The 17570-nt window shown below is 38.9% G+C and overlaps 1 protein-coding gene across 2 annotated transcripts in view; it reads left to right on the top strand.

Moving 5' to 3' along the window:
* aff2 (AF4/FMR2 family, member 2) overlaps positions 1-17570 on the top strand; it is a 199815-nt gene that overhangs the window by 79027 nt on the left and 103218 nt on the right. For both annotated transcript variants that reach the window (XM_032554938.1, XM_032554937.1), the window contains exon 4: positions 1026-1459. In XM_032554938.1, the coding sequence (XP_032410829.1) occupies positions 1026-1459 (434 nt within the window). The remainder of the gene's footprint in view (positions 1-1025; positions 1460-17570) is intronic.

The raw sequence follows: 17570 nt of genomic DNA, 5'->3' as shown, positions 1-17570 counted from the left end.
ACAAACGTGAGTTTAAAGCTAATTGTTCACGGTCTTTTACCAACGCCTAAAGAGAAATCCTACAACTGTTAAAATTTGACGTCACACCCTTCTTATTTACATTTTGTGAGGGTGAAAGTTGCGCTCAGTGTCTTCTTATTGGTTCTGCAGTTCAGTGGTTCTTGGTGCAGCGCCACCCCAGGCGAGGAGGGGAACGGGTTTTTCAAAACTGGTTTGTTTTTTAGCATCAGCTGAAAAGATAACCAATGTTGTAGTCTGACCGACTATCAGGTGTGAAAACTCCTCTAAACTTAAGGTCTGTTTCATGTTTTGTACTTTCTGATACACTTAATCAAAGGTAGTTCGAAATCTGAAATATGGAAAATACAGAAAGCCCATTTTTACTATAGAATTCAACAAATAGAAATCGCGACGTATGAAGTACTAAAACCTGAACGGAAATGTTCTACAGCGATTACGTATTCTTAAAAGCAAACGTATTTGTAAAACCTTTTTGTATTTGTTTAAAAAAAACATGAGTGCTTAGTTTCTCTAAAGATATTGCTACAATCTTGTTCAGTCTTTTTTTGAAGCCAACGTTATCTTATGAAATCGATTAAATCATTTCAGCCCAAATCAGGAAGTTTTGTTGTTTTATTAATTAACTCTTTGAGAAAGGCAACGCTGCCTTTCTCAAATCAAGAAAAGCTTTTACAGATGTCTCTGATTAAAGGTGTAAAATACAAAACATTTTATATCAAAATTCATAATTTGTTGGGTTTTTTTTATTCTTTCCTGAGTCATGAAGGCTGATTAAATAATTGTAGTAAAATTTTGAAGGGTTCCAATGTTTCAGACCTTCTTGGTAAAAATAATTAAAATTAGCATTTATTACATAACCAGATAATAAGGTTGATTTTGAAACCTGAAAACATCTTAATTCTTTTCAATTTGATTGGCTGTACTGATCTTACTGATCTCTGACGATGAGCTGTTGGTAGGGTTTATTGTTCTCAGGTGATTTCTTTTTCTTCTCTCTCTTACAGATGGCGGCAACTTTCGGTCCTCCACGGTAGACGGTTGCCACTTTAAGTCTTCCTCCAGCGTGGAAAATGTCGGATCTTTCAAAACCTCCCCGTTCGAAAATGAAACAACTTCTCACCTTTCCTTGTCCTCCTCCCCGCTGGCTTCCACCTCTGTTCTGACCACCCCCACGCCCGGTCTGACCACCCCCACGTCTGGTCTGACCACGCCCACTTTCCCACCCGGCTGCCTCTCGGGGAAGCCGATCGCTATCCAGCAGAAGCCCACGGCGTACGTTCGACCAATGGACGGCCAGGACCAGGCGCCGAGTGACTCCCCGCAGCTTAAGCCCCCTCCGGTGGCAACAGAGGGGTTTAGCAGCAGCCAATCTTTTGGAGGAACGTCTGGAAACGCGAAGAACAAGCTGCCAAAACTGAACCTCAGCCACACGGGAGAGGTAAGAATTTGGAGTTGGTTACTGTTGATGCATCAACTTTGAAAGAGTCTGTAGACTGAGTCGAGAAAATCATCTTTTTTTCTTTTTTTTTAATTGGAAAAGCAAATAAAAAACCTTTACTTTGAAGAACGAAGTAAAACCAGCGGCCTCTCTGGTCCGCTGGTAATCCTATTTAGTATTTATTTTTTATTACAATATAAATAATCTGTCAGTAAAACAGTAGGACAGAACAAAACTGAAGCCCCTGACTGAATTGACATGCCAATCACCCAGAAGCTTCAACAGAGCATGTTACAGGGCATTCACTATGCAACCTGTGGGCTTTAATGAGTTTACAGGACAGCTTTGAGATTGATAGTTGATCGTTGGTTAGCTTTCTATTTTTGTCTGTCTACTGTTCTGTTAGCTTTGTTTAGAACTATCTAATCTAATTGTTCTTTAGATGAAAATGAGTTCCAATCGGTTAACCAATAACGTCAGCTTACACCTTCTTTTAGTGTTGTAGTTTGGCTTAAGGATGGCCAGTAGATACAGAAACAAAGGTGGCGGGGCCATACTAGAACAGGAAAAACAAACGATCCTAACAGAGTCCGGAGTGGGATATAAAATGACTTTTATGTGGTTCTGTTTTGAAATGTAAACACTTGAGAAGCTGCTGAAGTTTCACCTTAATAGCACTCACTCGGCATTACGGCGCAGCGTCAACTTCTCAATTAAAAATGACTGACTTGCTACAAAGGCGAGGATGTGTTGACAGAAAAGCGAAGGGCGTAATGTAGAAAAATTGTAATAAAAAAAAAATCATGATGCCAATTTGTGTTGCGCCTTTATTTTAAGGAAAGCCAGTTGACCCTCTTGATTCAAGAGAAAACTCTGGCTTTTAAGAAAATGGCCGCTTATCGATCAATCGATAAGATCAATCAACTATAGATTAACTCAAAAATCAATAGGTTCCATGCCTACAACTCTTTAGAGGGTCTTTGGAATCTTTTGCTCTTGGCAACCTGTTGCACCAGGATAAGGTTTTCCCATTACTTTAGTTGCACATGCAACATTGACATAGTCCCACTGAGAAAAAAAACAAGAAGTGATTCCCAAAGAGATCCTTCCAGACTGGGCAAATCTCATTGTACATCCTTAAAATATTTGACAGGCCAAGTGAAACAAATTTATGTGAGACCTGAAAAGTTTTCTACAGATACATGGTACTAAATCAAGCCAGTGTTTCTGCTATAAACTAGGTGACTTAAGAGCCAATTCAAAAATGTTGTTTAGTCTTTTTATGCCTGAAGCCATAAGTGAGACGCATTGGGCAGGTACAAGTGAACAAGTAGCAGAAGAAAAATAGTCTTACAAAAGTCTGGAAATACTTGATCAACTCTACTTTAGAAGAGCATATTTTTTAAAACTAATTAGGCAAGTGTAATTTTCAGTACTGAAATTACAAACAGCAAAACAGCTATCAAACAAGGTCAACATTAAAATCAGTCTTCTCTGATACTAGCAGCCTTTTTCTTAAAAGCCAGAGTTTTCTCTTGAATCAAGAGGGTCAACCGGCTTTCCTTAACATAAAGGCGCGACACAAATTGGCATCATGATTTATTAGATCGTGTTACCATTTTTCTACATTACGCCTTTCGCTTTTCTGTCAACACATCCTCGCCTTCGTAGCACATCAGTCATTTTTAATTGAGAAGTTGACGCTGCGCCGTAATGCCGAGTGAGTGCTATTGAGGTGAAACTATCTACAGCACCATTCCTGCTAAAACAGACCTCAGAGCAAGCTAAACGCCCCACATACCAGAATACTTCAGGCAGAGGTCTGATGACAGGTACAGTCTGTGCTCTGAAATGAGGATGAAATTTAAAGCCCCTTCACTCTGGAGCTACACGACTACTGCTCTGCAGTCCAACTCCATAACCGTTCAAATGTGGCTCCAAGTCTAGAAACATTACTTCCAGTAGGAAGGCAATAATTCTGTCAGTACTCACCAAATATGCCGCCCCCTCAGCTACTTGCCTGACCATCCTTCAATAATGCTATCCCCAGCTGCTCTCAAGGCTCTCTTTACAATATGCAATATATATACATTATATGTGCATTTGCAGACTTTAAGACTTCTCTTTAAGCGCAATGACGAAAACCTTTTGCATACGACCTACAGCCTAAAAAAACAATTTGCTATCTTTGGCCAACCAGACTGTGCAATATGGAGTTGTGAGCGCCGCTGCACAACTCAAAGCCCTAATGAAGCCGTGTTTATTAGTGAGGGTGTGTGTGTGGATTGTTTGCTTCAGCAGCTCGTCTAAGAGAGGTGGTTTTATACTTGAACACGATGACAAGCAGTGCCATGTGAAATAGATCGAATTGAACTGCCTAACCACCGTTTCACCAAAGGGGTCAGCACTGAGTTGGCTTTAGGTAAAATGAAGCAAAAGTAAACAAATTTGCACAAAAATGTCAGAAAAAAAATAAAGATAATATCATAGAGAACCTATTTAGACAGTTTATCAGCAAAATAAAGTTGATTTGAGGGTCAGTTACACTTTGGGTTGATCTTTCCATTCGGCTTTCGGCTGATTTCTATTAGCTGTGTTTCCATTGACCATGTAATTGGACAATTTGACATTTCAAAAATAAATAGTCTTTCTGGAAAAACTGCAATTTTGTAGGCACTAGGATGAGATGGGGATTTTTTGAGCCATATCAAAATGTTTTGGTTTTTTTTGCAAAACTTCAATGGAAACTCCATTTTCTCTACAACCAAACGTTACCACTGGCACAAACCACAAAGAAGAATTCGACAGACAGGAAGTAGATGGAGGATGAGTTTTTTTTAAGGACTTACCGGAGGAACAAACTTATTCACGTGTGATTTTAATTGCGTTTCTTGTTTTAATGGAAACACTGCAATTGTGAAATTGTGGGGGAGTTTTTCACACTGCCACAGCACTGACAAAGTCTTGTCAGTGGACATTTGTAGTGGGACACAGCTAGTGCCGTGGTACAGGCACCAGATTCGTAGGTTGAGTGAGAATTTAAACAACCTGACCTCAGTAGCTTCTGCTAAAGCCGCTCCACTGATGTACAACACACAGATCTGCCAATCGACCACTCATTAGTTAAAGGTTTGCACCGCTGAAAAAGGTTAGTGCCAGAACCACAGAACAAGAAAAAAAAGAAAAAAAGAAAGAGTCTGTTTCTCTTCAGATTTGATTTTTATTTAATGGATCAGTTAGAGAACACAGAACTCCGTGATCGAGCATCTTAAACAACCAACCAAGACCCACTTTGCCTGGATGTAAACAAATTATTAGCAAGTTTACAAATATGTCATTCACCTTCACATCTTAGTGCTAATTTATAATCTGTTCATCATTTGACACCCAATTATAAATTCAAATTAAAGACTTTAAAAAAACAAACACCGTAATTCAGACATTTTCATAGTGCAGGAACAGACTCCTCCTAATTTAACCCCTTCAATTATTCATGAGCATCTGCTTTAGCTGGTTAACAGTGACACATGCTGTCAGCCTGCTTCTGATGTCACAAGTCCTGTGATGTTTGCATTTTTTTAGACTCACACCCCCCACCCCCACGTATTGTCTGTCCATCTCTGCATCTCTTTCTCTCTCTCTCTCTTTCTTTCTGTCTTTCTTTCTTCCCCTCTTGCAGCAGCAGGGTTTTGATGATGATGATGCGCCTGTATGCGTGTGTGCGTGTGTGTGTGCGTGTGTGTGTGTGTGCTGCGTGAGACTAGTTGACAGGCGAGCAGCCATCCATATCGAGAAAGCCAGCTGTTCCTATGCTTTGATAGGACAGATCTGTGTGTGTGTGTGTGTGTGTGTGTGTGCAGCGCTGTAAATGAGCCTGAGCTGGAGCTCGGAGCATATGGCACTAAGAGGGAGATGGAAGGACAAACAGCGGAGGAAGACGAGAGGAATTGAAATATAGTTAACTTTCATGGCCACAAGTGTTTTTGGAGGCTTTGTGGCGTCGAAAGCTTCTGGGAGGGAAGGTGTTGGACTCGATTTGCACTGAAGGTGAAGGGAAGGAGATGAGGAAGAGAGACTCACCTGACAATGACTGGCTGATTACGGCACCTTATCACGGCTGTATTTGTTCTAGTTAGATGAGTTCCTGGATGCGCTCTGCAGCTTAAATAGCAAAAGAGCAGCATGTCGCAGGGCTTTGTGAACCAGAAACAGATGGGACACTTCAATTGCTTCTGCTTCATGCGTCGTCTCTGTAAGCAGAAGTGAAATATAAAGAGGTGATTTAAATGTTCAGACAGTTAGGGACATTTTAATATTAGACTAAGGTAGGTTTCACACCTGATAGTTCGGTAGACTCTGTTTCAAAAAAGCCATGTTTGTTACATTTTCACCTGGTGTGGCTGGCTTTCACACAGCGCTGTCAAAAAAACCTAATGCTTTGAAAAATCTGTTCCCCTCCTCGCCTGTGGTGGCGCTGCACCAAGAACTACTGAAGGAAACGACACAAAAAAAACACTGAACGCAGTTCCCTTCTTCATCAGATGTAAATAAAAATGGAGTGCTGTCAGATGTTAGCTGTTGCAGGATTTTTTTTCCCTGCTAGCGCTAAACTCGCATGTTTGTTTTGGTTGTATTTACCCAGAATGCCCTGCGCTATAGTCTGCTTCCTGGTTTTGGAGCGGTCTTCGGCTTGCTTGACGTTCACACACCAGAGTTCACTTAAACCGCTCTAGTTCAGGCTAAAATTGCTGAACGTTACTTATTGCGCAGAAACTACTGCTCCTAGTTTAAGTCATTTTCCCATAATGCATTGCAACGTAAACAACATAGCAATGTCCGTGTGACAATATTTTATTTAAACAAATAAAAGCCTTTCAAACATTAAGCTGGAGTGCCTTTGGATTCTGGAGCCGAATAATGATGCAAAGCACATCAGAAATTCTTGAACTGAATGACTCCAAACATATACCAAAAGAAACTTTCAAAGTGGCCTAGTCCAAGACTGGATCCAAATGAGATACTGACTGCGGTATGGCCTTATACAAACTGTGCTCAACATCTCCTCTTTGTGTCTGAATGTCAACAGTTATGCAGCTAATGATAAATGAGTCAGCAACAAGGCAGTTCAAAGGGCTTTACATAGTAAGATATAAACGTAATACAGTAACCAGTTATGAAACAAGCAATAAATGTTACATTTTGTCAAATACCATAATATAAATCAAGAATAATCATCAAATATACATAAAATATATTGATTAATGTTGCATTAATCAAATGCAAACAAAAACAACCAAAGAAGACACAGCCAGTCAATAGGTTAATAACTTCATAGGGACCCAGGATGGTTCTGAGCGTTTTTTCAATTATTGAAAACATAATTCAACTAAAGCTTTTTTGTATTTACTCAGGTTCTCTCTGTCTGGTTTTAAGATTTGTTTGGTGTTCTGTAACACTGATGAGTGACAAAAAGAAATAAAAATAACAGAAAAACCCCTCAAATGTGCCTTATTAAAGATGCGAGGATTAAGCTAGAGACTCGCTTGTACCTCTGGTCGTCCTAAGAGTCCCAGACGCTCCGATGTTCTGTGTAATGTTTTCTAATTGAGTCAGGTGCTACAAATGGGTTTAAAACACTCGATATGTGCCTCGCAGTTCTGCTGTTGAGTGTGCTGTCGGTGTGTTTTTGCGTGACCGAGCGTGTGCAATAAGGCTTTAAACTGCTGTGGAAGCTTTCTCTTAGCGCCATAGGTTTATTGATCGGGGACCTTTATTCCTGAGTGTATGGGAGAGTGTGTATGTGATAGAGCGAGAAGGGAAAGCAGACTGATAACAGTATTGATTGTTTCCTAACGGTTACAGTAGCCTTGAATTCTCTTCAATGAGGATGGAAACGCACACACACACACACACACGCACGCTCAAACATACATATCTGTTGAGTGAAGGATTTTTCTCCAGCTGCAGCTGTTCTAATGCGGTGATGTCCACTGTAGCTCCAGAACATTAACAAGCAAGCAACTAAATGTTGCATATTAGACTAAAACATAACACCTCCACTTTTACGGTGTGAAACACCCGATGCTTTCACTTTCTAGCTGAACCAGTCTGACTGAATGTAATATAAAGGAAACAATAAGCTGAAATCCAATGGAGTTGAGTGAATTCAGGATGTCCCGCATCTTTAAAAAGTCTTAAATTTATCTAAAATTAAGGCCGTAAAATGTCTTAAATTCTTAAGACTAGCACATTAGTCTTGTATATGTTTTCTCGCCTTACTTTTCTGAGTCGGGCACCAATTAGGCCGGCCACGATAACAAATTTTACTGGGCGATAAATTGTTCCAGAAGTTATTGCGATAAATGATATTATTGTGGCTTTGAGACAATTTTCAAGCATTATAACGGTAAAGGCATAATGATGCAAGAACACATTCTCAAAGATGAATAAACTTTAAATTGTAATGAACATTTAACGCTGGAACTGGAAGACATTTCAAATATGCAAAATAAGCAACAAACAAATAAGATGAATTATGGAGTCTTTGTAGACAAAACTGCCCTTCAAAAAAAAAGACAGCTGGTTGAGGCCAAAGCACCAAACTGAAGTTGTTTGTCATCCAGTTTTTGGTAGAAAGAGAAAAACGATAAATCATGCAAATTAAAATGATTGAACTTGTTTTGATTTATCATGCGATTAATTGATTTATTGATTCTTGTGACAGGCCTAGCACCGACATCTTCATTGTGTCCTGTAGCTTGAGGCGGTTGAGGATAGCGCTAACCAGCGCCACGGCTGAGTCATGAATATATCTCATCGAAGTGTTTGCATCCGTCGCTATCATGAGTTTTTCTTGTCACGTATCACGCGAAGAAGCTTATTCACGTGTGATTTTAATTCCTCTGTATGTTTAATCGAAAAACAGCGGTTGTGAAATTGTGTTTCTTTCAACTTTAGATTTGCGCACATTTGCAATGGAAACCCAGCTAATGTGACTGGTCAGACGGGAGAAACGTGAACTGTCGCGAAAATACAAACTGGCGTTAAACTCCTTTCTAATAGAAGACGTTTAACACATAACTCAGAAACGCAACGTCTGAAAAATAAAAACGAAACACCAGTAACTCCCCCCTCTGACATCAGAGCTTTCATCAAAGCGTTCGGCAGCTCGCGCTGTTCGCTGCGTTCCCATCCAGGTAAGCAACACTCCAGTCGACCGGATGTTCACGTGCATTTGTTAAACCCTGCCAGCAGTCTAGCAAGAAGGTTTACATGGAGGTGACGGGTGACATTTCCAACAGTGCCCGTGACAAGTTTCATTTACATGTAGTTCAAAGTATGGGGCTGATGTAATTTCACACTGATTTGGAGGCGTGCGCCGGTGTTTTCCGTCAGCCGCGCGGCGCGGGGACACGCGGCGCCTCCCCACTAATGTAGCGGTAAATAAGAAGCAGGCTAGACTAAGACCTTCAGTCAGTAATCACTGGGAGGGGAGCGCTAACCAAATCATCTCTGCTCTCAGAGAAAGCATTCATGTATGCCTTTTTGAATGAAAAGATTCAGCCTTTATATAGCCCACTGGCTGGATGAAAGGAAAGCAGTAATACACACATTAATAACACCAGATGTCAGGCTATGAAGAAAGCCGGGCGGGAGGCGAACTTCCCAGGATACTTTGGCTTCTTTACCTTTAAAAAAATTAGCCTACCATTATTTACAGTTATTTACAGTCGAAACCAGATATTTACGCCTTATGAATAGACTCACAGTCAGACTTTAAATCAGATTAATCCATCTCATGTTTTAGGTCAAAATGTCAAAAATATTTTGATTTACAAATTGATTTGAGAATTATTTGAGAGAACTTTTGATCATTCTGGCAATTTCAAGAGTTTACCTGCAGCAACGTAGTATTTACTATTATATCTTTTAAATGTTAAGACTTGATCAAAATAGTTCTTCCTGATAACTGACTTCGGTTTATATCTTGCACCTCTTCAGATCTGCTGACTGGTTTTATATGGAACTGAGATCGACTTTGTTCCTTGAGGGTTTTGGTTGCGTCCAGTTGGAAGATCATTTTGTGTCCAAGCTTCAACTTCCTGGCTGCTCTGCCCTGAGATGTCGCTTTAAGATTTCTACATGTGTGTTTCTCCTAATGCTGTATCTCAAAGGGCAGAATTATGGGCATTTTTTTTATTTAAAGAAAAAACAAAATAGAACCCTTCTGTTATTATTCCAGCATTTAGACTGTCTAAATGATTTTTGCTACAATGCAAAATCCCAAACAATTTTAGCAAGTATTTTTGGTCTAGTTTCTAGTGCAAATGTCTTAGTACAAATAAGAAATAAGAGAAAACTAACTTACAAGGAACTTTTCAGATATAGGAACTAGTTTTAAGACAGTAATGTCTTAGTATTGGTGACAAAGTGCTATTTGCATTGGCAGATTTTTTTTCATGGAAAAAATGTCATGTTATGAATACATTTGATGATAATTTATTTCATACAGACATTTCACCAACAAAACATAATAATAAAGACTTTTATGTTTGTAAGTGTAAATACAATACCTTACTATCACATCTACCTGCTCACATACATGTAAATACACCACTTATTCGGTGACTGTGAGTCTGACAAATCTGTGAGTATGATGGAGTTTAACTTATATAATCATAACCCTTTTCCATTCATTAATTCATAGCGTAAATAGTCTTCCTGTTTCCAGTATCCTTTTCAAATAAATAAATAAAACAACAATAATAATAATAATAATAACTATAATAATATTTCCTGAACCAGATTAAAGTAATACATACACACCTACAGTATATATACATATGTATCTACCTGCATAAATACATAAATAATATATACTGTACCTCTTTACACACACATATTTACTCACACAAACCTGGACCCAATTGCCCAGGTCATCCACAGTGCTGTAATTCCCAGCCATATTCGTCCTTATACTTTTGAATAGTAACTATTTTGAGTCTTTTCTTAAAATATCTCATGTTTGGACTTTGCTTCAGTTTATTCCAGATCTTCACTCCAATGACAGAAATGCCCATTCTTTTCATTGTTGCTCGAACATATAAAGTTCTGAAGTTGAGGTTTTTTCTATAGTCATGTCCCCCCACTCTATCAGTAAATATTTTTAAAATATTTTCTGGTAATAGTTTGTTTCTAACTTTATACATAAACAGTGGAGTTTGAAACTCTACCAAATCTGGGAGTTTCAGGAAATAAGAATCTATAGATAAATTGTTGGTATGACAATAAAAATCAACTTTGTGAAAAATTCGAATGGCTCTTTTCTGTAATGTGCATAATGGTTGAAGTGAAGTTTTGTAAGTGTTGGCCCAAACTTCCACACAGTAACTTAGATATGGCAAAATAAGTGAACAGTGAAGAACATGAAGGGCAGAGGAGTTTAGAAATTTTCTAGCATTAGAGAGAACCGCAATACTTCTATTTTAGATTGAACACATTTAATATGAGGTTTCCAACAGATCTTATTATGAATCAATACTCCCAAAAACCGAATTTCAGTCACTCTCTCCACGGTCACATTATCAATTATCATTTGTAAATCACTATGCCTTTTACAATTCCTGAATAACATAAACTTGGTTTTATCTAAATTTAGTGATAATTTGTTAATATCAAACCACTTTTTCAATTTACATAACTCTAAATTCATTTCTATCAAAAGCTGCCGTAAATTTTCACCTGTACAAAAAAATGTTTGTATCATCTGCAAATAAGACAAAATTAAGTGTTTTGGAAACCTTTCATATATCATTAATGTATAAGATAAACAACTTTGGTCCCAATACTGAGCCTTTGGGAACACCATAAACAATGTCCAGGCATGAGGACTGGAAATCACTCAATTGCACAAATTGTTGCCTGTTGCTGATATAACTTTTCATCCAGTGCAAAACTGCTCCTCTTAGACCATAGCGCTCGAGTTTCTTGATGAGTATTTCACGATCAATTCATTTCTATTAAATGAAGAACTGCCATCGCTGTTTATCTTTCTCTGCCTTGTTAGAACTTTTTTATCATTTAGAAATGATTTACATAAAACCAGCTCCTTGTTTTATGGCTGAAAAGTTACTTGTAAGTGAATTTTGTCTTACTTCAAGTAAACTAAGATATGTGCACTAGAAACTAGATCAAAAATACTTGCTGAGATCTCCTGTTTTTGCAGCGCAAGTTCATCAGACCAAAACAGGAAACGGTTGAGTTTGTAGCAGAGAAACATCTATAATCTGAAGGACTTGGTCCTGAGCAACAGACAAGGAAACCAGTGTTACAAAGCATTATTTCTTTAGAATAGTCAAAAATAAGAGGACATTATATATTTTGTAGTTTTATATGCGCTTAAGCTCTTATGTTTAGTTCCCGAGTTATATTAGTGGCATTGGTGAGCCTGCCTCAGACGCCTGAGACAAAACATGCTATTGGATCACCTAACGGTGGCAAATGATGCAATCTGCTCACTCTCAGATTTATGCGCTGCATTAAGCATCTCTGATGCTGCTCAGCTCGTTCATTTCAGCAACAGCTGCGCTGATTTATTGGCAAATTCTTGTCAAGTCACTCCACTTAAATCCTTCTGCTGCGGCTCAAAGCAGGCAGTTATGACAACGATTAGCCCCAAGGCCAAGCATTTTAGCTTGTGGCTAACTCTTCTGCCTACCTAAGCAGTCATTAGCCACCTTGCTAAATCGAGGCGACGTTCTGAAGCCGCAAAACTTTCTGACCATTATGGTTTTTATCAATCCAGATCTGTGTTCAGTAACTAAACCACAATGCTCTGCTTTTTCAAAGGAAGAAACTTAGCCACTTCCTGAGAACGACGAGGTTGCTAATATGCTAACACCTCCGTCAACCAGGACAAAACTCCTTGCTATCAAAGATTTCTTTTACAATAGTGTCCTGACAAACAGTTAGTTACAACTGTACAACATCAGTAACATTATTAAATAAAACCCACTCTATTGTTTTTTTTTTCTCACATGCTAGTAGGTGTTAGGCTACTAGCCTTTTCCTGGTTAGCCTTTTCGATTGAGCTAACTGTGTTGCAACGAGACAAATGTTGGTTTGAGATTCTCATCTTTCCAGTTTCGTTGTATTTTCCTAAGCAACGTAACGGTAAAACTGTAAAAACACTTTCACATAACTGCTGTTATTTGAAGGAGAAACGCAACAATCACAATGCTACACAAAAATTAAAGCAAAAATACAGATTAGACACCTGCTAAATTTGCTATTAGTTTTTAAGTGCTTCTTGTAGACATTGTGCTGTTTAGTATTTTTTTTTTTTTTTGTAGTTTGACACAAATATAACAAGCTGATATTTGCTGGTTAATTAGTAAATCTATCAATTTAGGTAAAACAAAAAGTGAGATAGAGCTCCTTTAGTTGCCTCATCTGAATTCTTCTAAATATATTGACGCCTCTAAAGCATTTTATCATTTAAGTCATCAAAAGGTATTTAGTAAGTAATAAAAGAAAGAGTTTCCTAAATTTGTAGTCAGATTTTTCTCATTTCCATGCCGCTTTTTGTTTCGTGCCTCTAGGAAGTGGTGAATAGGAATGTGACGATTAACTAATTTGTACTGATTCATTGATGTGTGTGTATGACGTTTTTATTTCAGTAGATCAGGTATTATTTTTGGATGAAAATATGAAATATTGATGCATACGTTCAGAAATGAGAAATTTACAGTTGTATCTGTAAAATCCGCTCCCTTCAGCTAAAGGGTTTACCTTCACTGAGAGAAGAGAGTGTTTCAGTGTTCTTGTTTGGCCCCCTGCTGTCGATGGTCTCTTGGATTTATTCTTATGGACCATATAGACCGACCACTTCAGGAAAGTTCCATGTTTAACAGATAATAGCTTTCATTGCGGCCCAGTTTTGTCCCAAAGCCATAGGAAGGACTTTCTGAGCGATCCTTTCCACGGATGTCAGCGACTCTGTTTCTTATCCGTTGTTGAGTTTCTGTCGATATAAATCTTTTAGTCTACTTCATGAAGTCAGACAGTTCTTATTTAAGTGATTTCTTCATATTAGCGGTGTAGCTAGTGAAACTGAACTCATCATTACTTAACAAGGATGTAATCATGTTTTAATTTAGAACCAGGCTTGCTTGGACTTGGGCTGGATGATGTTGACTTAAAGTTTTATCACAATATTTTACATTATTATTGTATTGTGATAACAATAAAAGTGACAACAAGAGCTATAAATTTCTTCTTTTCTAGGTAACCTCACTGGACAAACATAAGTACTGCCCTTCTTTTGGACATCAGTCGCATAAAGATGTTAGCTGCTCACAGTAGCTGCATTTAATTAGATTTTCAGATGTAATTACATTTATTGATGCTGTCAGTGGAACACCCCCACCCCCCACCCCGCCTAGAAAAAACAGTAAATTTGAAACTGTCGGTGTCGATTTCTTTTTCTGTTTCAATTTTTTTTTTTTTTTTTTTTTCCAAGTCTCTAAATTTTTTTCAGGTTCTTTTTTTCTTTTGGTAAAACTTTAGGGCCTCAATTTAGCTCCGTACAATCTCAACAATCCAGACAGTTTTTTGGGAGGGATTTTAGACGTTACTAATTGAATTTATTTGACAATGATAAATCAAAAATTTTTATCATGATAAAACAAAAATTATCACAATAAATGATAAATGCCCTCCCCTCATTTGAATTATCTTTTTTCCCTTTAATAAATGAAGTCTTCACTTGAAAACTGTATTTTGTACTTTCTTAGGTTAATTTAGACTGATATTAAGATTTGCTGCATTATCTCAAACAAGCAGAAGAAGAAGAAATCTGTAAATACTTCCTCATACGTAGAGCTGTGAGAGTAAAAAGCTGCCAGAAATGTACATAGAGCTGCAGCATAAACAGGAACGCCTTCTCTGAGGAAATAAAGCAAAGGGTTCGGCGAGGTGTTGACGAGGGAAATAAAATATTTTCTTACTTCCAGCACAACTAGAAGAGAGTTATGAGCAGTGTGCCAATGCAGCAAACAGCTGGCCTCATTTGCATAATACCCATCAGGCCCCTCTTTCCCTCCGGCTGCCTGTCAGCTCACGACCGCGACACGCACCAATAAATAGACGTGTGACGCCACCTTTCGCTTTATCAGGCCGCCGTGCATTTACAGGCTCCCCGCTCGAGCTTTCCTCTGGAATGCTGTGACGCTTTTTTATCAGTCAAGCAAATTCAAGCCTCCTCTGTGGATTGGTAATAATAATTTAAAACAAAAAAAAGCCTTTTTAAGACTTTTGATTATGGAAAAAAAAAAAAGCCCAGCTAATTGCTTCTGTGGAGAGGGCACCGGAATGATTTAGCTTTTATGCTGATGATAAAACGCTCTTTATATCATCTTTAGAGAACAAAAGAGCAGGCCCATGAATCAAGCTACGGTTGAGTGGCTGCAGTAGAGCTGAGGAGACGGTGCTTAGGGAGAAATATACTTAAAGACAACCGGGATAGGAGAGGTCTCCCATCAGCCTGGCGCAGCCGGGGTTTTGTGGCAGCATAAGCTGCTCTGTGAGAGATCGCCGAGGTCTGATTTGTGCAGGCTGAGTCGGACTTCGGGGCAATATTTTACCAGCCGAGATCGTCTTTGTGCCGGAGGAAGGCAGCAGCGGTCTGCTGTGACACCGGAGATAGAGTTAAAGGGGCAGTGTTATGTAAAAATGACTTTCTTGAGCTTTACATCATGTTATAATGTTATTCCTTCATCAAAAATATGCCTGGAGTGTTACTTAGTTTCTTCCAGGGATGTTTGAGGTATCCCTTAGTCTCCATGGCAACCATTCAGCTGTGCAAAACGCCTGGGTGGACCTAGCTCCGCCTTCGAGGTCGAAGCTTCACTCAGCATCTTCGGACTCGCCAGCAGCAATTAGCAGACACTTGCTGAACTCATTATGAGACTTTCTTCTCAATGAAATTGCAAAGGTAAAAACGCTGCAGAAAGAGCAGGAGCTTCTTAAAGTGACACAGGGCCAATTTCAAGGCGTTAGATTAAAAAGTCAAATTTTTATAGCTATGTTACTGAAGGTTACATAGTTACTTGATTGTGCATTAAATTGTCACTGTGTGCCTGGAAAACACGTCATACTACCTTTAAAAATCTGCTCCAGCGTTACTCGTTACATCACTCCCCTGATATTCCCCCACTGAGCTCCTTCAGACTAGCCAGCAGCAATTAGCAAACACCTGTTGGAACTGCACATCTGCTGAGCTCATTATACAAAAACGTTGTTAAAGGGTTAACAGAGGGAGCCATGTTGTGATGACTTCCTGAAGGCGGAGTTTCAGTAAAAGCAGGAGCTTCTTAAAGGGACAGAGGCCTGATTTTAAGGTGTTAAATTGCAACGTCCGACTTCTTTGAAGTCATATTTAATACATATATAGAGAGAGAAACTGAAGGTAGCATCGTAACTTGACTGTGCTGTAAAATGACACTATGTGCCTGGAAAATACATAACACTTCCCCTTAAGAAATCTGCTTCTCCATTGCTCCTCAGATTCCACATTCTGCTTTGTTCCCAGAGAATCAGCGTGGTCACTGTACAGCGGCAGCAGCGGAGCTCTTAGTGATTTCAACACGCGGTTTAGAGCAGGCGGGAAAGTGAGCCGGTTACCCCCGGAGATTAACACTATGGCTGTGTTTACCGGATTAAGCTGCAATGATCGGCATTGATCTCCGCTGTCACCGTAACGGGCCCGCAGCGTGCATTACGGCCCCTCAGAGAGCCGTGATCCCAGCCTCAAACAAAGCCTCTCCTTCAGCCGCTGCAGCGTGATGGTTTTTAACTGTTTCTCAGGGAGGATTTTTTTTTTTTTTTTTGCTTTTTGTTTTAATTATAAAAAGAAAATCTCCGGTGACTCTGAGCCAGACGCTGCAAAGCGGGGCGAGCGCCGGCCAGACTTGAATTTATAGTTTAAAGCCAGGATAGGCAGCATCTCAACTGGAGGTGGCGGTGAGAGAGGCGTTCACATTGTTGCACAAAAATTATGAAGAAAAATCTTTGATTTAAATAATTTCTTTTGCGCCGTGTGAAATTACAACCTTCAGGCATAATTTTGTAAAGTTTACATGCAGGTATAGAAACCTCCACAATTAATATTTCCATTTATTCTGTGTGTGAAAAAATAATTGTTTTCAACAAATATCAGCACACTTGACCCAAACAATTCCTTTTTGTTTTTGTTACAAACATGACATAAAACACAGGTCCGTTTCTGAGAACACGTCTTTCAAGTAGAGCCTGTATGGGTTCATTTCTGCAGAAAGATCTGCCTAAGCTTGTCCTTACAGATAAGTCCAAAATTATTGATACCCTTGGAAATATGAATTGTGAAACGGAAAAGACACGCACATCTTCCAACAGGCAGAGGATGAACTAGCAACTATTTTGAAAAAAATAAATAACTTCACAAATCTGCATGTCAGAAATCCTCTATCCTCTTTTCTGCAGTCAATGGAAAAGCCTTTATTAGCATCATTAACAACAATATTAACAATAGTAATTTTATCCTATGAGCTCCAAGTCTTTGAGGTTTGGAAAACCTCCTCGCCGTCACCCTAATCTTTAGCTTCCTCTACAGATTCCCTTTCAGGTTCAGTACAGGACTTTGACTGGACCGCTCCCAAACACTAACATTACATGTCGGTGAAGTTGAAAGTTAAATCTAAATTTGCCATGGGTGTGAATAAGTCTGGGTCTTCAAACAAAGCAATGTTAACATTATTCATATGACAAAGAAGGCTAGGAAGGAAGTTTATCTTGCCTCCTCAATCATCATCTCACTGTTACAGAGATGCAGCACAAATGTTCATTTCAGAGACTAAAACTCCGTAATGACAAATAGATTCCAGCTACATTTCAACCTGAAACACACAAAACAGAAAATGACTTGACTTTAGGTTTTTTTTGGATAAGTAAGGATCTAAAACATATGACCAAACCTTATTGTGTTGATGAAAACCTAGCCAGGATTATAAAATAATATTTTCAGACATTTTCACTTTGTTCTGTGACGTGAGACAATAGAGGCTACCGGTGACTA

The sequence above is a fragment of the Xiphophorus hellerii genome, chromosome 23 (genome assembly GCF_003331165.1).
Source record: "Xiphophorus hellerii strain 12219 chromosome 23, Xiphophorus_hellerii-4.1, whole genome shotgun sequence".
Lineage (NCBI taxonomy): Eukaryota > Metazoa > Chordata > Actinopteri > Cyprinodontiformes > Poeciliidae > Xiphophorus > Xiphophorus hellerii.
The sequence above is the reverse complement of the archived record's forward strand: the minus strand, read 5'-3'. Positions and strand labels throughout refer to the sequence as shown.